Genomic DNA, 25,412 nt, shown 5'->3' on the forward strand with positions numbered 1-25,412 from the left:
CTCAAAGCATATTAGTGATGCTTGAAAAACTTATTGTCAAAATACATGAGCTTTATGTTCACTCTACATTAATTTACAGTAGTAGTCAATGATAACATGTTACTTCACTATTCATGTCTTCTTTCTCAAGTCAATATTAGCCTTATATGACCTACTCTACATTGTAACATTAAATAACCTTCGACAAAATATTGATATAACCTGAAAAATTTTTGTTCTATTGTTGGTAAGTAATCAGGAATGGAATAACAAAAATGTCCTATAATACAAATAAAGAGATAACTAAATACTGATTTTCCTTTGCCTTTTTTCACTACATTGCAAATCAATAATTCTTTTATAACAACTACGGAGTATAAATTTGTGGTACAGAAAAATAACATGAAATATAAAATATTAAGGAGCTTCTTATGAAATTACGAGTATATAAAGTTGTTTTATTAAATAATCACATTTGAAAAAAAAAAAAAAAAAAAAAAAAAAAAAAAAAGAGCTAGAGTAAAAATGCATACAAAGCAAGTTCTTTTATAAGTGTCCTGATGACATGATTGACATCTATGCAACATGGAAAGTTGGTCACAAAATCCATTACTTTTTTTTTAAATCTTCAGATCAACTGGTATATAAATAATATTTAGCTATAAATTAGATTTACCTATACGTACATGGTGCATGCTCTCAAAACTCTTGCTAATCATAAGATATATTGATCTCTATCTCACTCCCCTTTGATCTATATCCAATGCAAGGTCACTTTAAAACCATGACATTCAAACACAGGTTATGTAAAACTCACACAACGATTTCATAGTTCACAATACCAGGTCTTAATGATTGCATTGAAATGAAAGTACAATATTAAGTTGTATGATAAAAAGTGCATAAATAGTACTACATGTTAACCAAAGTGTTTCATTATAAATCAACTGGTTGCTGAATTTTCCAACACACCATCAGTACTGGTGGATTCTTCAATGTATAGGGGGGTGATAGTATCCTCATATACTTGCTTCGTACCCCATCGTAAAGCAAATAAGTCCGGACGTCTTCGCCTACCTCTAGTTCTACCGACAGGAAGCTCCGAAACATCCTACATAGCATTTCAATTAGTATAAAAATATTGGTACTGATGAAGCTCATCAATATTTCTAGTCATAACAACACTCACGTTATACATTGGAGATTCCAGGGGTCCAAATGTGTCCCTAACTACCTTAGGGTGTCTTTCGCCATATGCAACATCTATCAACTTCAAAATTATAATGAAAATAGGTGTGACAAGTGACGATAAAACTGAGATATTAAAAACATGGTAATTCACTATATTTACCCCGATTTTTCCATAGTCACCAGATATAGTTCGGTCTAGCTTCCCCGCATATCCAATGCACTCCATGCTCCATGCCTTAACTCGAGGATATATATCCCATTCATTAGGACCCAAATCAAGGCGATCCAGATAGAATATCTGCAACGAAGGGCAATAATGCTGTTACATATAGGAAAGATCAAAGTGTATTCACAACATTTTTGAAGATATCATAATCACCACCAAAGAAATTAGATACTCACTACAGCAAATATTGCACATCCACCGCATCCACCGGCAAACCCATTTGCATAAAAACGTCGTGCAAAACTTGACACACTCTCTATGAATTTTGACAAAACCAGTTGACACCAATCATAGTTTGTGCAATCCATAGAGCAACTCAACGCCGGTAACAAGTCAGATGCCAGTCTAGGGCATAATATCATTTGAAGGGCAATGATTAGGAATAACGTTTTGAATTCTTCTTCCTCATGCGCCTCAAAATGTCCCTCCAATCTATCCATCATCTGTAGTGTAAGAGGAATGCCAACTGAAGTGTATGTCCGACCACATTGTTGGTTTGGTGTCCCATGATCTTCCATACTTTAATAATATTGTTTGCACCTTCAAACGAACTTCCCCGAACAATTGCTTGTTTGTAGGAACTTTTTTTCCCCCAAGGGGGAATCCTAAAATCCAATGCACTTGGTTCTTGGAAAACTGAAACGACTGATCATTTGTACCAATTAAGCACCTATTAATTGGATCAATACGCGTCATTATCCAGTAAACTAACTGTCGGGGAAGATGCATATGGGAAGCCAAATGTAGTAGTCCACCAAATCTCATCTCACATACACCATCTTGTCCTCCTTTCATCAAATTTCTGGCATATTCTTCCAAATGACTCAACCCGACAGTTCATATTAGGGGGCTGCCATTGATTATAAAAGATGGATACATTAGGGTACATTTACACAAACAAAAAAAACATAAACTCCATCTAAATATTTACACTCAAAGCATGTAACTCACTCTGCGCATTGCAACAGAATATTGATTAATCACTTGCCCTCATGCTTTCACATAACCACCCACACTTAGCGAGTTATCCTACAATTCATCAACTACGTCAGCTTTTTTTGTAACACAACTACCCAAAATACAGTGCGGTTGAACTCAAAAAACCAAATAGCATTACCGTAAATAGTCCAGGATGTAAATCAATTGTGTTGTGAACAATTCCATTTCCACTTGGTCCAATCTGCAATTACAAATACCATGTAAAATCCAAAATTACATTTCACAATTATAACTTCAATTCCAACTTCTCATTCAACATTTAATTTTTGGTACCTTTAATATAATTTAAAATTCATGATTATAATTTCCATATTCAAAAATTAAATTTTCAATTAAACTTTTACAAACTTACAATTTCTTGTTCCACGTCGAATTTACCTTCGGTCTGTTCATGCATCGGACGCCTCCTTTTACCCAACTCTATTTGTTCCATTCTGAATTCCAAAGTGCTGATTAGTAACAGTTTCACAATGACTATCTAACGATCTGTAAATCTTACCAAATTGAGTAAATATGAAGAAAATAGAATATACCCAATCAAAGAAAAGGTGAAATTAAACAACCCCAGATAAAGGAGTTGGTTGGAATTGAAGTAAGCTATAAAGATATAATCTTGCAAAAAAATGGTAAGATAAAAATAAAATTGGACCAAAAAAATACCTGAAAGTAAGCTACAGATTGCAAAAATGGTAAGATTATTGGTCAAAGTCAGAGCAAAAGAATGCCTCAGCTGGGCTGCTTTTAATTTTGTTTCTGACTTGCTTCAACTATTTTTTAGAGAGGAGTAGTATTTATTTCTTGCATTTTTTTATTTTTTTTTATGTAAAAAGAAATTATTTTTTCTTAAGGAGAGGATGGAGGGGTTCATTTATTGTAAGAAATTACTGTGATAAATTACCTGCCTTGCTCTTGGTAATTGACGCTGATCACTGTTTTGGACCTAAAGTTTTAATAGGCTCCTATTTCAATAGTGTAAATAAATCTGGTTTTGGGGTTTATAGATCATACACTCGTTAATGATTGTAAGAAGAATCCATAATCAGAGAATTATAGGACAATAAAAAGATAAGGTGTATATAATACTAGGGGTGATCATAGGTCAGGTATTCGTACCATTAACATTATCGGTTCAGGTAATCGATAACCAATAACACTAAAAATGATATCAATGAACCGAACCAATAAGTTCGGGTACCTAAACTTCGGATACCCGGATTTTCGGATCGGTTATCGGGTACCTAATATGATATCCAATAATGAAAATTTAGACTTTATAATTTAGTTATTATGATATCATTTAACACTAATTAACAATAATACCATATGATGTTGACCAAATTATTAATAATATTACTAACCATTCAAATTATGAAGTGATTATGAAGTAAAGTAAGAGTTTAGATTTTGGATAAATAGATTTAAGTAGGAAAAAAATTGAAAAACTTGCTTATCAGATCGGATAACCGTTAATTTTAAAATGATACCCAATAACCATACCCGATAAGAAATTATCGGATCGGATACCCGAACCATTATGGTTATCAGATCGGATACCCTAATTTTCGGATCGGTTACGGTTCAAATTTTCGGGTTTTTCGGATAATTTTGCTCATCCCTAAATAATACAACAATAGTGTGTAAATAAACTAAACTAATGATTAAATAAAAACAAGTATATATTTTTTTCCTTAAAAAAAAACCCCTCCATTTTACATTCATCTCGGGACTTTTTACCAAAGTGAGCTTTAATGGCAAAGTAATTACCAAATTGGTCTCGTGGTGAAAGTATTTCCCAAACTAAGCTTATGGGGTGAAATGCTGTCTCGGACAACGTTTTACACCCAGAATTTTTGTTAAAAAAATTCAAGACATAAAACGCTATCTCAAACAGCGTTTTATGGTAGTTGACTTGTTGGTATGTATTTTGGAAAAAAATAATGGAATACACGTATTGTATGTATGTGGACCATCAGGCAGCGTTTTTCTGTTGGACTGCATCACCAGCAGCCAGCTCCTGTTTCTGCCATCTGCTGTTGTTCCTGCCATCTGCTGCTGCCCCTACACATCACCCTCACCAGCAGCCTCAGCCTCAGCCCCACCATCAACCACCTCCCCCACCACCACCGGCCGCCACTCTCGACCACCCCTACGCAATCCAAAGCACTCTAAACAATGCAAGAGCATTCCCACCACCAGTCCCAACCTTTCCACCAACCTTGACCACCACCGACAACCATCAAACACTGGAAACAACCCCAACAGCACTACAACTATCGTGAAACAGCACTTTAAGTGCAGCTGACCAAATATATGTTGTTTGATATATATAAGGCGATGAAAGATCTAGTTTTACTGACAAAATTCAAATTCGGACAAATAAGGGAAATAAACTTCAAATTGTACAGAGAGTCATTTAAAAAACATTTCTTGTATTAATAATGTAAGCGTTATATACTACATTGTTAGATATCTGAGTACCACAAAAACATCAACTAACTAATATTATCCGGACTCATGTATTGGAGTTAACTGATCTCCATCCTGTGTGTCCTCCGTCCGTCTACGAACACGCCTCGGACGCCTGTTGTAATGCCGAATGGTGGTGAATGGGTCTCGGGACGGTGGAGTCAGCTAGCAAGACGATGAGTCATCCTGGGTATGGCCGAGAGCGGTGTTATGGATGAAGTAATCCTCTGCCTGTGTAGAGCCCGAAGTATCACCTCCACCACTGCTCTGTCCAAAGTCGAACTGTGAATGGTAACCACCTGCGCCACAGCTCTGTCCGATCGAACTGTGAATGGAAGGAGTTGGGGTCATGATCGTCCCTAGGGTGGACGAGATGGCCATGGCCATATCTCTGCAAGCTATGTATGCCCATATCTCGCACCCGCTCGACTTGGGCTCTGGTGGGTACAGCTGCTAAGGCATCTGAAAGTGCATCAACCATCGCACCCATATCCCCCGCCTGCAATAATCATCCATGACTTAGTAATATGATATAGAATTTCAAATAATTTTGGAAAACAAGAAAATGAAATAAACTCACAAGTCCGCTGATAACATCATAAGTTGGATGGTAGTGCGTGGACGGTGGCGTGTAGGTAGGGTTGAAGAAAAGGCGTGTAATCTGCCTATACCATACCATGTAAGGATCACGCGGATCCATAACACCCTGAAACAGGTGACCGTCAACGACGGACTCCAACCGCTGGTCCCTAAGCTCAATGAATTGATGATGCTCCTGTGCCCAGTTTGTCTCCAACTTTCCCCGACGGTCAATGCCGTGGAGGCGGATACTAGTGTCACATGCCATGGAGATAGGCTGGTGAAGTCCGAACTATCGCAACACTCGGTCCGGTAGGTGGCTCTCCACGACCTCGAAATAGATCATGGGGGTCCTGGCAAGCCACTCAGCACGATGCTCGAGCAAGTGTTCCGGCATGGCCTCTACCAACACAACAAAATAGGGATCCCATGTCATCTACAATAAGGAAATATCGTACCGACCTCAGCGCGCTGCCCCTGATCTCGTTTGGCTCTGGCTGAACCCCTAGAACCCGACCTACTAAACCTGCGGGGTCAACCACCACGCCCCCTGTCACCGCATTCCCATGTATGGGAAGGCGTGTGAGTATCGCGACGTCCCGCAGTGTGACAGTCGCCTCCCCCACAGGAAGATGGAAGGAGTGTGTCTCCTGTCTCCATCTCTCAACTAATGCACTGATAAGCCCTCGATCTATTTCTCTGTAGCCCACGCGATGAATACCGCCGAAGCCAGCCCAGTCGACGTACTGAAGAACGCGTGGATGGACTACCCAGCCAGACCTTAAGTGTCTGCACGCCAACATTTCCGCTATGTCCCCCTGGTAATTCATTTAAAAACCGTAAATAATGCTGGAGAATACATCAAAACAAGACAAATCTGCACACGAAATGGCACATGAGAAATTACCGTCTGCTCCTATATGTCAACACTCCGATGACTATCCTGCAGTGTAAGGACAGAAGGGTCAAGTGGTCCTGGTATCCGATCGTGTCCGGCCATGATATCAGTTCATTTAAAACAATATGGCCAAACCAATTAAAAAACAGAATTACTATATTATGAAATTGACATGACTAACACAGGTAAAAGGCAAAGTCGAAAAATAGGTCACCAAATCTGAAATATAACATAGACATGATCCAAGCGTTACAAATGTTACATAACGTCAACAATCATCTACTACATGAATCTACTGTTCTACTACTATAGCTAAAAACAAATACAAGCTTATGTTTCGGTTGATCTAGCAGGGCACGTCTTGCGGTTGTGACCTTGTTGGTGACAGCAGCTGCATTTAGTCCTAGGTCGGCTAGTCTCATCCATTTCATTGCATATGCACTTTGACTTTGGTCGACCTTTTCCTCTTACCATGCTGTCGTCCGGGATGAGTCTAGGTCCTGCGTACTGTGTCCAAGTGGTCTGACATAAAATAGGCCAGAACTGTGGTGCATACGTGTTCATATACGCATCCGATTGCAGGAAAGGGTCCACCCACGGCCTCTCTAACAGTGAATAAGTCGCACACACTGCTAGAACATGAGAGCATGAAATGTGGAATATTAGGAATTTGTTGCATGTACAGGTTCTCAACTGGAAGTTAACAGTGTGTCTATAGCCTCCCTTTCTACCAACCCGCCAATACTACTGTGAACCTCATTCATCAGATCATTCACAGTCATGTTCGGTTCAAGTGTTATAAGTTCCATGTTCCCTCCATTGTACTCAACATTTGATCCATCGCACATAATTTCACCTCCCCACCGGCATAACAACACTACATTTTGTGTAGCCATATTCTACATAACAACCATAACACATTTAAGGATAATCGAATGCTAAAACAACGTAAAAAAACCCCTAATTTAACGATGCATAGCATACATAGCTTTGATAATGGAAAGTTATATCAAATTTCAAGAACCTACATGTTTAGCTAATATGACAACAATGAAACAAGCCCACTCACTATCAACATTTTCATCACCAATTTCATTAACTCTTAGTACTGCATACAACTATCAACATACTAGTACGGCATTACCATCAACAATTTCATCATTATTTTCACAAAAATAAACCACATTACCATCAACAATTTCATCAAAAATAAACCACATTATTTTCGTCAATTATGTATCACATTACCATCAACAATTTCGTCTACGTTGTTCTTCAATAATGTACTACATTATCATCAACAATTATCAACAATTTATCACATTTTCCTTATTAATTAGCAACAAATTAATACAATTTACATCACATTTTGCTACAACATACAAAAACTACCAACTATTCAATGTAAAATTATACTACGAATTTAGGGATTACCTGGATTTAGAGAGTGAGTGAGTGAGTGAGAGAGAGAGTGAGCAACAGCTTCCCTTCACTTGGGCGGCGGCAGGGGCGGCGGTGGCAGCAGCGGTGGTTCGGTGTTTGTGAGAATGAGAGTTGCTTTAGTGAGAGAAAGAGTGTAAAATACGGTTGTGAGAATGTGAAAAACGCACCAGAATCTGGGTTTATGCCCCGCAAGAAACGCTGCCTCAGACAGCGTTTCATTTAAACGTATAAACGCTGCCTCAGGCAGCGTTTTACAGTATTGGGGTATTTTTTTTTTAATAAATTATTAAATACGAAGTTTGGCCAACAAAAGTCAAACAAGTAAAATGCTGTCTAAGACAGCGTTTTACTTCTTGAATTTTTTTTTTTTTTAAATCTGGGTGTAAAACGCTGTCCGAGACAGCGTTTTACACCAGAAGCTTTGTTTGGGAAATACTTTTGTCACGAGACCAATTTGGTAAATACTTTGCCAAATTAGCTCACTTTGGTAAAAAGTCCTTCATCTCGTGGCCTACCACCTAATGAGTTGGGAATGACATTACTACATCGTAATACAATATTGTTTAATACTTCGTATGAATTACAATGAAGATATAATACTGTATACTTTATGTTAATTGGGTGAAATATGGTAGGGAATGTGATCGTTCTATTTAATTGCATTGCTTGATTTATTTCAATTTAAGACTAGCATCAAATGTGTAAGCATGATAGTACGGAGTATCTGTCATGAGCATCTTAGAATGAAAAAGTTTATTGCAAGTTAAGAAGCTAGATTTATGCTTCTTTTTCTTAACATTTTGCAAGCCGGTTGATAACCAAAGTAATTTTTAAAGCGACTATGAAATGAGCTCAAATTCTGGTGTAGAAAGTTGCTTATTAGTATCTAATTTTGTCAAGGACTGTCTAATGGAGCATTTTATCAAGCTATTATGGAGTATCATATAATTAAGTAATTAACCACAGATCATTCTGCGTAACTGATTTTGAGCTTATAGAACCTGAAAACAATCCATAATTCTCCTAATATAATAGTGACTATTAACACTCAAATGAAGATCTAGCGTGTCATCAACTGAATCTAGTGTAGTTAGAAACTATGATACCTCAAGTTTGCTGGAGCAAAAGTGAAATTCCTTCAATATATATTGGTTTAAATTGAATGACTTATTGTTCAATTTTACAAGAACCAAAATCTAAAAAGGTAACAATAAACTTTCAAGGTTAAAGATACTTAGAGGGTTTCGCACTAGAAGAGGCTGCGGTAATGCCTTGAACCCACGATAGTTCTTTGCTGAGCCATAATTAACCAAGTCTGTCACCCATTACTGTGTCACTGTGTATTCATCTTCAGAAATGGTTTTAGCGAGAGAATACTCCTAGCACTAACAGAGTTGAAAACATAGTAAATCTCAAATGGGAACTGCGATTTAAAAGCAATTACAAGGAGCAAAAAGTGGAAAGTATTGTGTAATTTTGAAAACTAAAAGTAAAAAAATGGCCTGACTAAAAACGGCCTGACTTATACCTGTGTACAAACATCAGCTCTTGGCATTGAGTTTCTCAAGGAGTATCTTGTTCAAAACACCTGGGTTTGCCTTGCCTTTCGATTCTTTCATCACCTACACATCCAGAACTGCTAGTTTTTACAAAGCCCAAATGTTCATAATGTACGTAATACCATCCAATGATTAAAAAAACAGGATAAAGATTTCATCAAATACACAAGATGATATACCTGGCCAGCAAAGAAACCTTGCAGCTTTGTTTTGCCTCCACGATATTGTTCAACTTGCTTTGGATTTTCTGAAAGCACTTTATCAATCATTTGCTCTATCTCAGCTGGATTTGTAATCTGCAAGTTCATCAAGGCAAGAAGTAAATCATAGCAAGTTATTTTGTTAAGTTTATGACATGCAGAATTGTAGAGACTAGCATTCTAGTCAGTATTCTTGGACCTAACTCTTAATATAACAGAGCACTGAATTAGTGAATCTAGCAGCAGTACCAGAGACTCGTCTCTTGGATTTTCCCCCTTTTGTGAGAGTGTTGGGCAGATCATAAGCAATATGATACAATTGGTGTATACACTGGTTGACAAATAAGGATGCTATTTACTTGGGGACCTAATTACTATCAAAGTATAATAGATGGTGGTGGCTTTTACTCAAGACATAGGAATGATAGGATAATATTCATTTGGCGAGCTGGCTATGATACTTTTGATTCATCTTAATACAATATATCAGTCTTATACTAGATCTTTGTGTAACTTTTTACGCAAATTGACCAACTCAAGGACATAATATGTAAAGGCAAATCAAGCCAGAATCTCAAAAGATAAACTTTCCAGCAGCTTGGCTAACCACATCAGTCATATAATTAGCTCATATTATAAACTACATTTTCGGATTTCCAATTTTCTAGTGGCACAAGATATGCAAAGGGTAATAAGATCAGATAATGCACTAAAGTACGCAATCAAAATGGCAAGCAAAGTTCTCAATTTCTAATGTCAATAGGGTAAGATTAAAATAAAATTCTTGGAAACATGAAATTACCAAGAAACCAGATTAATGTGTTTCATATCACAGAAACGAACAGTCTGAAACAGTCTGACAATGCAATGCATAACCTCCAAAATCATCTCCCCACCCTCCCCCAAAGACATCAGGAAATTTTTTAAAAAAAAAAAAGGATCAAGAGAAAATACATATTTCAAAATAAAATTATACATATAAGCAAAACTATTTACCTGGACCAAATTCTTTTCCTTGATGAGACCCTTGACAGTTCCTCCTTTGGCTATAAGCTCAAATAGTATCTACAGTACAATAAACGGCCTAAGTGTAACGCCATACAAAGCAGATAAGAGTAACATGGCATACAAAGCGTATAAGAGTAACATCAGAGATAACCAAAAAGGCAACACTAATTGAGGCTAATATTCAGTCTTATTCTTATCAAAAAGGAACAGTTAATCTCTCCTTGCCACAGAAAGGGCACAATAATAACAGAGTAAAAGGCCAAGAAAAAAAATATTACTTTCCATTCCAACATCATACTTAAGAGACAAAATTAAGAACTTTGAGAATCAATATGCTTAAAGTAAGAGTAAAGCCCAAAGGCAACTAATACAAATCCTGGTAAGATTCGGTTAGAAATCTTAGAATTCATTAATTTCACGTCCCTTAAACTTAGCAAACTTGGAAAAGTAAAAGGAAATAACAGGACCATTGAATCAAAGTGGTAATCAGTATGTTGTCTGTCACTAACTCACTATCCCATCTATTATCCCATCACCAATTAGATTTATCACTTCTTTTTTATTTTGGTCCCGTTAAATAGTTTTACTTTGACTTCTATACATTATCTCTTTGACTCAACTGTAGCATATAGGTCAATATGTGTATTTACTGATTTTACAATATTTGATTCCCTTCAAACAATAAGTAAACTTCTATGCAGGTCTTTTGGAAAGCCTCTCCAAAAGTTTATGACTAGAAAACCCTACCTCAGCAGGACTAATATGCTATGAATTATCATAGCTATGGACTGAATGTAGAGTTGAATATGATAAGGAAGGAATAAGAAGATGATCTGATTGATGAACGACTGGAATACAGCAATAAGAAGGATATCAATGCATTCGAGAGGCTTGATTCTCTTCCAATCAACTACCTAAGAGATAAGCAAAAGTGCAAAACACTCATCAACATTCAACATGACTTCCCTCTCCCTAATCTTCTCTGTTTATAAATGTCTTCCTTAACTAACTCCCTAACTTTTTTCCCAAGCTACCCATAGCTAACTTGTAAAGCTAAAGCCTAAAGTTTCTTTCCCCCATACATCACTTCATTGCATTTTAGTAGGTCATTGTTCTATTACAGTAGGTTCACTTCCACGCTTCTACGACATTATCATTGAAACTTGCATTTTTTTGGATATTAGTGGACAAGTGACAAGTTGATACAGAAGAAGATAAGAAAGTGGGCATGGTTTTCTTGGCATAATCACTGAGAAAAAAGTGTGAAAATAACAACCAAGTTAGCAGAATTGATGGCATTTTGTTGAGAAAGCTGCAACTCTGCAAGACATGCTATATAAAGTCCTCTGCAGTGATGAAAAAAGCCTGTCAAGCTCCAACAGGTACACTAACAGCATAACAAAACGCACCTCTTTGCCAATTTTGCCACTAATTGTCCCAGTTTTGATAGAATCAATCAATTCAGCCAACTCATCAGGAGTAAGCTTAATCTCATTTATGGACACCTTTTCATTCTTCATGTATGCTGCAACATCACCCATTATCCAGTTAGCAGCTAGCTTCATGTCAGCACCTTTAGATAGGGTTGCATCAAAAAATTCTGCAACCTGAGAACCCATTCAGATATAAGAATTACGGCCGTTAAGAGCAATGGATAAGATACTGAAATTTATAAACATTTTAGGCAGCAGAAAATTGATCAAAGGAAAGTTAATGCTTTAGACATACTGTACAAAATAAGATTTCTGAGTAGTTTACATGCTTCAAACTTTTGGATAAATTACAGAGAAGCATAATAAAAATAATAACTAAATAAATAAAGAGCCTTTTAATCGCCAGATAGATTAGGTATGTAGATTAATAAACATTGCAAATTGTACATGTCATGCCCTTGTGATTTCAGTGAAGATATACTCCAGCAAATCAAAATAGTCTTGAAGATTGTGTGATTTTAATGAAGTATATCCTGTGATTTTCTTATAAGAGAGTTTGCACATTCCTATTATACCTTCAATGTTTTACAGCAATGGAAGTGTAGCCTACATCTTTCAGGAATTTGAGTTATAGCCATTGCACTTCTTTTTTTTTTATAAAACTTCGATTGTAACCCCAATTCTAGAAAGGAAAATTTAAAATTGATCCGAAATTACATGCTTCAGAGGTTGTTGTGCACTTAATCCGCTTATCTATGTTGATAATCTTGATACATAAGCAATTTGAGTGATCAAGAACCAGTAGATGTAGCTAGATTTGGTGTAAACCATTAATGAAGACTCACAAAAGTAATGACAAACAGCTCAGTAGTGAAATTAATGCATCAGAGAACTTACATGTACATCATTGGCGAGAAAAAGCACATCCTGCATGCTTAATCCCATTTGTTCATACCGTCGTCTCTTCAACTCAGGAATTTCTGGCAAAGAACCACGAATATCCTCAATATATTCCTTTGTCAAAGTTACTTCAGGAAGGTCTGGCTCTGGGAAATACCGGTAATCAGCAAGCCCTTCCTTCTTTCTCATAGTTACTGTTTTCTAGCAGGGAGACATGATATAGGAATTGATTAGAAAAAGAACACAGATGAATAACATTCTTACTTCTATTCAATAACTAATAGGGGAGCAACATGCGGCAATAACCTGAGCACCATCCTCCCAAAGACGAGTCTCTTGTACAATTTGGTCACCTAGTCCTTGGTTATGCAGTTGCACTTGTCTTGTGATCTCATAATCAATGGCCCTACTTATAGCTGAAAATGAGTTCAAATTTTTTATTTCAACCTGCCAGTAAAATTTGGAAAAAAATTCAGTCTATGATTAAAAAAAACATAATTAAAAAATGTACCTATCAAACCATTTATATATAATTTTTTTTGAAGAAATGTAATTATCAAACATTTTATCAGACATTGTCAAATTTGTTTAATCAGGATTCAGGTGTCATAATCAAGTCTATCAACAGGCAACTTAATGTAAATTCCCAAAGTACATATCATTATGTGATTACTCCATCAATTCCAAACCAAGCCCACACATCCCCCCACCCCCACCCCCCCCCCCCCAAAAAAAAAAAAAAAAAAAAAAAAATTATAAAAAATGAATATCTTACTCTCCATTTCAGTTGACAATTATAATACAAGAGTACGGGACAATCATGTAGAAACAAATATGTTAATGAGAATCGTGTATCCTAGTGGAATGTAAATCAATTGGTCTAATTATATGCTATTAACAACTATAAAATTGATAAGGAAAACCATGTTTCATTATCCAGACCTACGAGTAAATATGTTTCAAAACTATTTAAAAAAAAAAAAAACTCTCTTTCTATTTTGAAATTAATATTTTCTTTCTATCCCACCAAGATCTATTGTGATTCGCAAATTTGGTCAACAGATCCGATTGGGCATTTTGTATGTTAATGAGCAAATTCTGAAACCCTGGGCCAAGCAGCTTGATGATAAAAAAATCACCAACTAATTGCGATACTGTGCTTCTAATGCATAATTTTAATAGCACGTACACAGAGAGTATCAGGCACCTAAGAATCTCACGTAGAGTGAGGAAAAGAGTCCAATTTTTTTTTACCTTTGTACCAAACTCAGCTTGCCCTCTTGGACGGACTGATATATTAACATCACAGCGCAATGAACCTTCTTGCATGTTACCATTGCTCACACCCAAGTACCTAACTAATCTCTGCAATTCTGCACCATATTCTGCAGCTTCTATACCACTTCTCATATCAGGTTCAGAGACAATCTCGAGTAAAGGTACTCCAGCCCTATTTAAATCAACCTGCAGAAGGCAAGTAGCATTAAACCCCAGCAATCTATATATTAAAAAGAGCATTGTAACTCATGCACTGAAAATTTTCAATCTGGACTTGGCTTCACATCACATGGTTTAGTACAAAAAACCTCAAAAAAAAATAAAAAAATAATGATAAATAAATAAATAAATAAAAATTTATATGTTCATGACCCCCGCATTGCTCATCAATAATTTTTACATTCCAGAGGCTGGTAAAATTTTGGTATACCCTACAATGACATCAACATTTTGTGCCAATGAGACAATGAAAATTTCTTTGAAAAGAGCCAGAAACAGAGAGGATTCTCTTAACTAATTTTAGGATGGAACGGGACCAAAATCTATTGGTAAAAAGTGAAATCAAGGCTGAGCAAGTAGGGAGACAGTGAAAACCCAGTGAAGAGTGAGTATTTACATGTTCCAACTAAATTGCAGTGAAAACCCCATGAATAGTGAGCATTTACATGTGCCAAGGAATTTCTCATACTACTTTAAACATAGAATTGTTTTAATAAGAGATCTTTACTTGTAACAAGCTAGCAAATATGAGATTCCCAAAAATGATGAAGCAAGTACCTGAGAATGACTTCCACCGTCTGTATGGAGTAGTTTCCCTGCATCCTCTTCCATATGGACTCGAGTTATTCCAAATTTCCTATGTCCACCACCATACTCAAGTGGGAGATCCAAGTCAATATAGCCACTAGTCGCTATGGGAATATCGAACTGAGAGATCTGGTACCCCTTCGGCAAATCAGGATAAAAATATTGCTTCCTGTCAAACTTTGAATTTAAGGACAGCTTGCAATTGAGCGCAAGGCCAAGTTTCACTGCACACTCAATCACTTTGGAATTCAAAACCGGTAAGGCACCAGGCAAGCCCATGCAAACAGGGCAAATATTGGTGTTCGGTTCTGAACCATAATTGTAATCACATCCGCAAAAGGCCTTGGTAACAGTGGAGAGCTGCACATGGGTTTCTATACCAATGATTGCTTCATAGTCTGTCAATAATTTGTCAAGTGTTTTGTTGTGGTTTCGAGCTACAACTTTTGACTGTGACTTTGGTTTATCTTGTGTTGTTACACTTTGGGTATGTAAGTTATTAGATGTGCAGTATAAAACACCCGCTTTTTTAGTCAACAGAGAAAATGGATAAATACACAGAGGACGAATTTGCAACCCTCTAAACAATACAGATGTCATCTTACTGATTGATTACATCAACTTCAACATCAATAGAACAAAATTTGAGTCTGCGATAGAAGCAAAGAAGACTTACATTAGTAATACTACTAACTGATAATTGGGTATAAAATTGCAACAAAACTAAGTATGTAAGCACTGACAGCAGAAAGAGACCTGCATCAATCTTAAAATACCCTGAAAGAACAATTTGAACATGAACAATAAAAACTGAAGACCCTAAATCATACATCATTCCAACGATTCTCCTCTTCATACAGAAACAAAGCCACCTTCAATCCAAGACTGGATTTTAAATTAACTTATATATCTGCAAGAAAATATGAGGACTACTCTGATATGGAAAATTTTCCCATTTCTGTTAGCACACTGTACAAGTGTACATTTCTTCTAAACCTAATCCCACGTCTATTTCTTACTAAGATTTGACATTGGAGATGCTTCTAAGTCAACTACCAAGAATTTAAGCTTAACAGCTTAAGCCATCCTTTGATTTCACGGACAAAATGATAGTGACCAGTTACACTAATAGAATAGGTGTGTAATGTGCCAACATTTTTCATCACATTCACAGCAGACAGCATTACAGAAGCTGCTATCTATAATAAATCTAAATACCCACCTAAAACTGCTTCCGGTCAGAAACTCTTATTTAAACACATATGACATCATAAGTCTATATTTAAAAAGGAAAGAATCCCAAATAAGCCTAAAAGCCTTCCACCTTACATGTCGGTTCTAAAATAGCTTGTAGCTGAGCAAATGTGCAAAAACCTCCCTTGGATCAAGAAAACCCCTCTTTACAGTATTAGGTCTTAAGGTTATTATAGCCCCTTTGAATCCATCTCATAGATTTATTTACCTCATGGTCCTAGTACAAGAGGAGGACATCAAGGATAGGTTAAAGGGGTACTTCGATGAACTGTTTAATGGAAGTAATGGAGTTGTGATAGGAGATACCTCCGTGTGTGATGAAGAAATCAACATGGAGTATGTGTGGAGGATTAGGAGAGTAGAGATGGAGATTGCACTGAAGAAGATGAAGCCTAAGAAAGCGGTTGGCCCTGATGGTGTACCAATGGTGTGGAGGTGTTTGGGTAAGATTGGTATTGATTGGTTAATCAGACTTTTTCAACAAGATATGGACGACTACAAGGATCCCCCAAGATTGGAGGAAGAGCACCTTGGTCACGGTCTATAAAAACAAAGGAGACGCTCAAGATTGTTCTAATTATCGAGGGATCAAGCTTATGAGCCACACTATGAAGTTGTGGGAAAGGGTGATTGAACATAGGTTGAGAGCATGCACAAGCATTTCGGATAACCAGTTTGGTTTTATGCCGGGGAGATCTACTATGGAAGCAATCCATTTGATAAGACAAATGATGGAGTTTTATAGGGTAAAGAAGAAGGATCTCCATATGATCTTTATTGATTTAGAGAAGGCTTATGACAAGGTGCCAAGAGAGGTACTTTAGTGGGCAATGTTGAAGAAAGGTATCCCACGAAGGTACGTGGATCTGGTTAAGGATATGTATCGGGATGTGTCAACAAATGTGAGGACATGTGAAGGGTTGACAAAAGATTTCCCTATTACAATCGGATTGCATCAAGGGTCTGCATTAAGCCCTTTTCTTTTTGCAACGGTTCTAGATAAAGTAACTAACCCAATTCAAAATGAGGTTCCATGGTGTATGTTGTTCGCAGATGATATCGTTTTAGTGGATGAAACTAAGGATGGGATTAATGCTAAGTTGGAGCAATGGAGGCAAAGGTTGGAATTTAGAGGGTTTAAGCTAAGTCGGAGTAAGACTGAGTATTTGGTATATCGTTTTGGTACTCAAAGGGGGACAAGCAATGAAGTGGTGAGTTTAGTTGGAAAGGATTTGACCATGAGTGAATGTTTTAAGTATCTAGGGTCGATCATCTAGAAGAATGGTGACATTGATCAAGACGTGGCCCAAAGGATTAAATCGGGGTGGCTTAAATGGAGAGCGACCACGGGAGTGCTATGTGACCGAAGCATTCCCTTTCAGCTGATAGGAGTGCCATAAGACCAGTGTTGCTCTATGGTACAGAATGTTGGGCTTCTAAGAAGGAGCACATTAAAAAGATGGAGGTTACAGAAATGCGCATGTTAAGGTGGATGTGTGGGAACATTCTAAGAGATAGTATCAGAAATGAAGTTATTTGCAAGAAAGTAGGTGTGGCAGGCATTGTAGATAAACTAAGGGAAAATCGCCTGCGTTGGTTTGGGCATGTAAGACGGAGACCCGAGGGTGCACCGGTGCAAAGAGTGGAAGAGTAGGACCATGGAGGGGTTAAACGAGGGAGAGGGAGACCGAAAATGACTTGGTTGGAAGGAGTTAGGAAGGATATGAAGTGTATGGATGTGCATGAGGATGAAGCATTGGATCGTAAGGGATGGAGGAGGAAGATTTATGTCGATGACTTAACGGAATAATCAAACTTGGTTCATGTTAACCAATCCCACTTATGGAATTAAGGCTTTTATTGATTGATTGATGAGGTACCCTATGTAACACAAAAACCCAATGTGCTTCACAGTTGTGATAATATAAGGCAAGGTGCAAATATTTAAAATTTAAACCCCCAATTCTCTTAGTACAGATTTTTTCAATATGTGTAACTTTCTTGTTGGCAAAAGAAACCCATGAGAAATTCCTATGCATGCTCTCAACCCTATTCACAACTATTACAAAAATATACTTCCCCTGCTTATATTAATCGCTGCATGGGGAAAAGGCACAACAATTAAGGAGTCCATGTGAAGATAAAAAGACGGGCTCGTGTGATGAGGAAAGAGATAAAGAGAGACAATTACTGGAAAAGATTATGAGCAATTAATATGAAATTTTCAGATTAGGGAAATGCATCCAAAATGGAGAAAGTAGCTTTTTGGGAAGCTTCTAACCCTTTTGACAATCTTATCCAAATATACAAGGTACATCTTGTTCCACTCCTAGCAAAGAAAGAACAGCAATATACAATACACTAATATGAAAAGAGCTTGATCAAATACTAATAAACAATCCTCGATCACAAAGAGGAAAATAAGGGCAGAGTCGCAGAGACTGGTTCACCCTATCTAAATAATCTCCTCCCGTAAGATAACTATACACAGTCATTAAGTCAAAATAATGTCTTCTTTCCAAAAATAAAAAAAATCTTTCACAATATCCCATGATTCCCATCATATGGCATCAGATAACTTTCTTAGGCTATATCATTAAACACTGAATGGAAACATTTTACCTTCTATACTTCCTCAAAGTCTTAATCTATGCTAATAAAAAATGGGTATGAATGTCGGGTACATAAAAATGATACAATTCACATCAAAGCTTAAAACTTCAGAGATGTGTGAACAAGTTCTATCTTTTATATGTGCATTGCAAGTTACAAATATACTTACAAACATTTTAGGTTGATGATTCCTTTTAATATTATAATCTCAAAACCATTTAAAGACTCTAAAATAACTTTCTGATCTCCTTCCATCTCCATTTCATCATGTTTCAGTAAAGATAGGTGGTTCAAAATAATGGAAATGTCAGGATAAATGTAATTAAACTGCCTAGTGCCTAGCAACAAATACATACCCTTGACCGAGTGCCGGGTATCTGAAAATTGGTACATTGAACAAAATGAAGAGTTGAAGGTACTTTTAACTTGAACATCAATTGTGAGTATTTTTAACTTAACCCACTAAATGTGAAAGAGTCAATCAAGGAACTATACACTTGCAGGCCCGTCCCTGAGGCAGGGCAGGAGGGGCGGCCGCCCTAGGCCCAGGAAAAAGAGATTTAATTTCATATTGAATTATCTCGAAAACTACATAATTTTAGGGATATTTATTGATTCAATAATTAAATTACGCTCATAATTCTCTTTTCTTTTGGTTATGATGTTTCATAATCTAAGAATTTATGAACCCTAAACTTAAAGCACTGATAATTAAATTAGATTAGATTAAATATAAACCCTTGTGAAATTGATGCGATGATAACAACAAACAACTTACCTTAGAAGCTGCTTCAATGGGGGATACAAGAATTAGATTCAACTGAGAACGCTTCAATGGATAACGTTGAGTGCGCTTCAATGAAATAACTCAGAGAGGTAGGAAATAGGAATGGAGGCCTTTCAAAGCCATGACCCGCCATAGTTATAATATGGGTCTGATAAATAAATGGGGCGGATCTTTATATGATCGTTTAATTATGAGATAGGTGGACTTTATAAAGGTTTTAAGTAAACATGTTTTAAATGTCAATAATAATAATAATAATAATATATAATTATATACTAAAAGACATACTAGCAATGACACGTATAATTTTGTATCTCCTTAATTTTATTTTATTTTTAAAAAAAGTTATCATAGAATAAAATCTTATACGAAAATATTTTATTATATATGTTAATAACAAAGATAATTACTTTAAATATAAAATATTTGATTTACCTTTTCACACAAACATTTATGACTATAATAGAAAATATTAATATGATTTGCGACATATAATGATTTACTACACGAGAGTATTTATATTTTTTTTCCCCTAAAGTTGTTTATTTATTGATTAGAATTCACAATAGAGTAGTGCATATACATTTACTATCCCTTGAATGATAATAACCACGCTCTTTCCCTTCTCTAAGTGAAAATGAGTTACTATATTAAATTATTTTATTTTATTTATAGAAACATTACTATTTTTCTACCTTAATATATAAAAATTAGTTAGACTATACTTCATAATATTAATATAAACATACACAAAAATCTCATGAAGATCAATACTACAGTATTATTTATTGCCCTCATCCAAAACATGTTGATACTATGTATAATTATATATTTGAATACAATATCTACACATCAATATTTCAATTACTTAATAGACGATTTTATTACTTTGTATTTAAGAATATCAAATTATTCAATTTATACTTATTAGATATATCCACTTATCTTTCATATTTTAATCAAAGATTGTCCATAGTATTTTTAGATTTTTTGTTTTATTGTTGTAAAATGACCAATTATATTGAAAAGTTGATATTAATTTCTTAAAATTGTCGTGCATGGCACGAGACCTAACCTAGTTTTTTATATTTCCATACACCAAAGCTTGTATCAATTCTTTGTAAGTTTTTAGATTTTTTTTTTTTTAAAAAAAAAAAAAAACTGAAATTACATTAATTAAACTAAGTTTACAACAAACGAAAGAATAGTAAAGTAACATAAGTTACTATTGGCATAAGAAGCCCTTACACAATACTAATTAAGGTCATTAACGATATTTACCTTTTAGCTATTACAACGAGTGATGACAACGCATATAAGGCTTACCAATATACATTTAAACATGCGATGGGACTATTGATAGAATAAGGGAAGATGGTGATGATGTTTCGTCTTGTGCAAGGTATTTTCTAACATACAACTAAAAGTCTATGAATGTTGCTGAAATGACGGAGACAACTCAAAAATCAGTATGCCTTACCCTAAGGGACCCCAATAATTCAAATGGATAAAATTTTCTTGGAATCTATGCTTCATACATGTCAATCACATTTCTTGCGATCTGACAAAACCATATCTTATACTCCCTCCATCCCATAATATAGTTCATATTGTGTTTTTTTCACGGAATTTAAGAAATGGGAGGAGAAGTAGAAAAAAGCTAGACAAAATTACAAGGCAAGTGGATAATTTAAGGGGAAAAAAGTGAAAAGTACAATTATAGAAAAAAGTTAGAGAGAGGAAGTGAAAAAAGTACAATGCAAGTGGATAAGTTAAGGGTAAATTAGGAAGTTCAATGAATAAAGTCAATAAATAAGGGTATAATGGTCTTTACATACTATTCAAAAATAGAAATAGGAACAAAATTTTGGGTCTCTAAAATAGGAAAACAAAAACTATATTGTGGGACGTGGGGAGTATATATTCTCATACAAATGGGTTTAACAACACCTACTACCATCCTCCTTCAACAAGGGTTTATGTAAATCTGAAATTGAAATTTTGCTACATCTCCCAACAAACATAAGTAACACCACTTCCATTAAAGGAACACCTTTTTATTAAAACTAAAGAGATTAAAAAGGGCAATTCCAAGAGTCAAACGACTCCATTTCATCCTCCAATTAACCCTGAATTCGACTTGTCTTCGCTTTTCGATCTATTATATTGGGTGCTTCCAAAATCTAAGTTTTATTTTTTAGAAAAATTCACTTTAATTTATTAATCCGAACTTTCAGTGATTTACTCTCAATAATCCCAACTTATATTTATTAGGGAGCACTATGAACTTTTGGGTTGATTTTCTTCCACTAGGTCGATTAAAGGGTGAATATTATTTTGTAAAAGCCATGTGTGATGTGTCGCAACATAATTGGTCCAAATTTTTTTTGTAAAACAAGAAAAAAAATAATTAAAAACCCTTCCCAGCCACCATCCTTCCTCCCCTTAGCCCTAACCCCCAGCTTGACCGAAATTCGACCGCCCGCCTCCCCTAACAACCGATAACAACCGGTCGGCCCCTCCCTACCCCTAAAACCACTCGGGCGACCCACCTACACCATCGAAACCACCCCCCTTCCCCCATCCCAAAAATAGCCCCTCCCTTTTTCAGGTTGATGAAACCGCCCCTCCTCCCTTCCCTCGTCGTCGAAACAGCCGATTTTTTAGCCCCCTCAATTGGAGATTATTGCCAAGAAATAAAATGTACTTGTGTTACTCAAGGTTTTTGTGGTAGATTTTTTTAGATTTTTTTTAAAAAAAAATAAAAAAAAAAATAAATGGTAGTTATTGTTCTCAAAGTAGTCATTATAATGGTAGTTGTTGGTAAAATTTTCTTAAATTTTTACAAAATTACCCTATATCTAAAGTATAACACTCCCTTTGTCCCTTTTATTAGATACGTTTTGACTTTTACACATTTGTCAATACACCTATCTGATTATTATTCATTGCATACTTTTTAAAGTTATAACGATTGAGATGAATCAAAATCTCACCTGACTCTTTTACTTTTGTGAGTAAATTTGAAGATTATCTAATACTCTCTCTATCTCAGAATACATGACACAGTCAACATTGCACACATGTCAATGCACTACTTTGACTTTATTTGTATATAATTAAATATTAATGAAAATTATTTTAAAAATTATATTTTGAAACTTTATATATATACCTATTTAACAACATATTTTATGATAAAATATGTTTTATTATGTTAGTAAAAAATTATGATCAAAACTAATACATGAATAGTGAAAAAAGTCCAACGTCTCATATATTTTGGGACGGAGGGAGTATTATGAATAATGTTTAAAATCTAAACATAACCAATAAAAAGAAACGGAGGAAGTATTATGAATAGTATTTAAAATATGATAATAACCAATAAAAAGAAACGGAGGGGTACCCTACAAAATTAATCATCCTAAAGTTTTTGTCAAAAAAAAAAAATCATCCTAAAGTAATTGAAACACTTTAATATACATTTTTGTTGATACATAAATTACCTTTAATAATTTTGATCGTATATTTATTATAATTAGTTGATACTATGAAATTTTATACAATGTATCAATTTTTTTGTGCATATTATTTATGAATTCAAGTCAATCTCCTAAAAATTATGCCGATTAAAGTGATGTGCACTTTAAAAAATAGAGGGATCATTTTTCTTGCATTAAATGTCTGAATTTATTATAATTGTAGTTAAATAAAGATATCTTAATGAATGTTATTTTTTTATAGGAATTATTTATATCAAAGTTATCAAAATCGAGATTCCACTTTAAATGAAGGGATTTAGATGTGTATGTGTTACTGATGATAGTAGTCGTTTCAGAAGTTTTCCTACAAGTATTTATTTTTCACATGAGAAGGTTTTTTCTTGTTTTAGGCTTAGAATATTTTAATTATGCAATTTTATTTTGACAATAATTATTCTTACGATATAGGAGAATTCGAGTGAGATGATTTTTAGTGGTTGTGACTATTCACCATAATTTTATTTGGTATGTATGCATGTATGAATTTTTTAATACTCGTATAGTATCATATTAGGTATTTTATATACTTTGAAAATTGAGGTGACATCATTATAAGAAGATTATGATTTTTAGATTGTTTGATAAATTCTATTTAATGACTTGTTTACCAGCATGATAAGAAGTGATAATTTAATTATGACATGATACATTTATTAAAAGTGAACTGAATCATGTAATTATTTAATTATAAGTAACAAGAAAAAATTAATGTAACCTTAATTCAATTTTATAAGAAAGAGCTAAATTTATTATTTATAAAACATGATTATTATTTATTACTCATTTATAGATTGGGACAAGTAAATTTAATACTCTTTTATAGAATGAGTTGAGTCAAAGAAGGATTCCAACGTAGAAGTGTAATTATGCACATTTTGTGTGTGTCATAACCATGTCATAAATTGATTAATCATGAAATTATGTAAATATTTAAAAATATGATATTTAAAAATATAATATTGTAACGGATAAATCACAAAAGATATTCAAAAGAGGTGAGTGAATAGTGGAAAAGTGTAAATAATGCAATTAAAATAACGGATGAAGTAATTAACAAATTACATAAAATTATTTATGAATTAACAAATTACATAAATATTTATAATTATAAAACAAATAATTTATTTAACAAAAGTATTATCATTTTGCCCCGAGCCACCAAAATATACAAGTGTACGTAGCGAAATTCGAATGTACAAGTGTACGTAGCGAAATTCGAATGTACAAGTGTACGTAGCGAAATTCGAATGTACAAGTGTAATTTATTCAACACTTGTACAGTCGAATTTCACTACGACATCAACGAAATTATAATTCAATATGACAAACAGTTGAGTATTGTCATCCTAATTAATTAAATTTTCTCACCCACTTATCTTCTCACTTAAGAATTTGAACATAAATAGCAAATAACAAAATACTGGCAACAAAATCGCTCGTTAGAAGCTCAAATAACATTAGCAATTACAACCAATAGTTCAATATTCCACCTTAGAAGAACCCTAAATTGACTATACTGACAATTAAATTGATAATAGCATGAAATTAAATCCCACATTGTACAATTAATTGTCGGTGGTAATATAAAAATGAAAAAACATCTTACCTCAGAAGCAGCTTCAATGAGAGAGAAAAAGCTCAGGAGTCACTTCAATGGAGAACTCAGAGTAGCTACAATGGAGGAGAGAGAGAGGTGCAACGGTGAAAAGCTTCAAAGTGGAAGTAAATAAGGGAAAGAAAGCTCGGAAGCAGCTTTAATGGAGAAGTTAGAGCACGCTTCAATGGAGGAGATAGAGAGGTGCAGTTTCACCGGAGAACCAAGGTGTTTAAAGACCCGCACATATTCTCTTTGTCAAATCTAGATAACATCAATGGTCAATTGGTTAATGGTTATAGGCTTTGAGCTCATTCTAATTTAATTTTTGTTCTCGCCTAAAAAGCTCTAGTTGAAAATTGAAAATAAAAATGACTTTATTCAATTTACTATGTATAGCAGGCTTAACTAGAGATAGAAATGGGTTGGGCTAGTTAGGCACGGCACAAAAAAGGTCCACCCCGACACGAGTCCGTCATAAGCTCATATTTAAACCCAATTATTTTTTAATCAATTTACCAAAAATTAAAACTTCATATAAATTAAAGTAGCCCGCTAGCACGACACAGGGGACAGGTTGTGCATGGGCTCCATTTATGAAATATCGATATGAGCCCAACTAGGCACGCCTTTTTTTTGGGCTGTTGGGACAA

The 25,412-nt window shown here is 35.0% G+C and overlaps 1 protein-coding gene across 6 annotated transcripts; it reads right to left on the bottom strand.

The window, feature by feature from the left end:
- Window positions 1-784: 784 nt before the first annotated feature.
- Window positions 785-25,063, bottom strand: LOC110727049 (glutamyl-tRNA(Gln) amidotransferase subunit B, chloroplastic/mitochondrial-like). 6 transcript variants are annotated; one of them, XR_002512455.1, is made up of 15 exons: window positions 19,612-19,735; window positions 14,937-15,616; window positions 14,136-14,345; window positions 13,188-13,328; window positions 12,879-13,082; window positions 11,958-12,155; window positions 10,537-10,605; window positions 9,520-9,636; window positions 2,748-2,844; window positions 2,514-2,576; window positions 2,348-2,425; window positions 1,573-2,246; window positions 1,331-1,468; window positions 1,169-1,249; window positions 786-1,090 (listed from the first exon to the last, which is right to left on the bottom strand). XR_002512455.1 is itself a non-coding variant. In XM_021906584.1 (10 exons), the coding sequence occupies exons 2-9, from the start codon at window positions 15,564-15,566 to the stop codon at window positions 9,323-9,325; spliced, it is 1,650 nt and encodes a 549-aa protein (XP_021762276.1). In that variant the 5' UTR covers window positions 15,567-15,616; window positions 24,772-25,063; the 3' UTR covers window positions 8,853-9,166; window positions 9,310-9,322. The 6 variants fall into 6 exon arrangements, 3 of the variants coding, with proteins under 3 accessions (XP_021762276.1, XP_021762278.1, XP_021762275.1); XR_002512454.1 differs by having other exon boundaries at window positions 785-1,090; window positions 1,169-1,468; XR_002512456.1 differs by lacking the exon at window positions 2,348-2,425 and having other exon boundaries at window positions 1,169-1,468.
- Between the last annotated feature and the right edge of the window lie 349 nt (window positions 25,064-25,412).

The sequence above is a fragment of the Chenopodium quinoa genome, unplaced genomic scaffold, assembly GCF_001683475.1.
Source record: "Chenopodium quinoa cultivar QQ74 unplaced genomic scaffold, ASM168347v1, whole genome shotgun sequence".
NCBI lineage: Eukaryota > Viridiplantae > Streptophyta > Magnoliopsida > Caryophyllales > Amaranthaceae > Chenopodium > Chenopodium quinoa.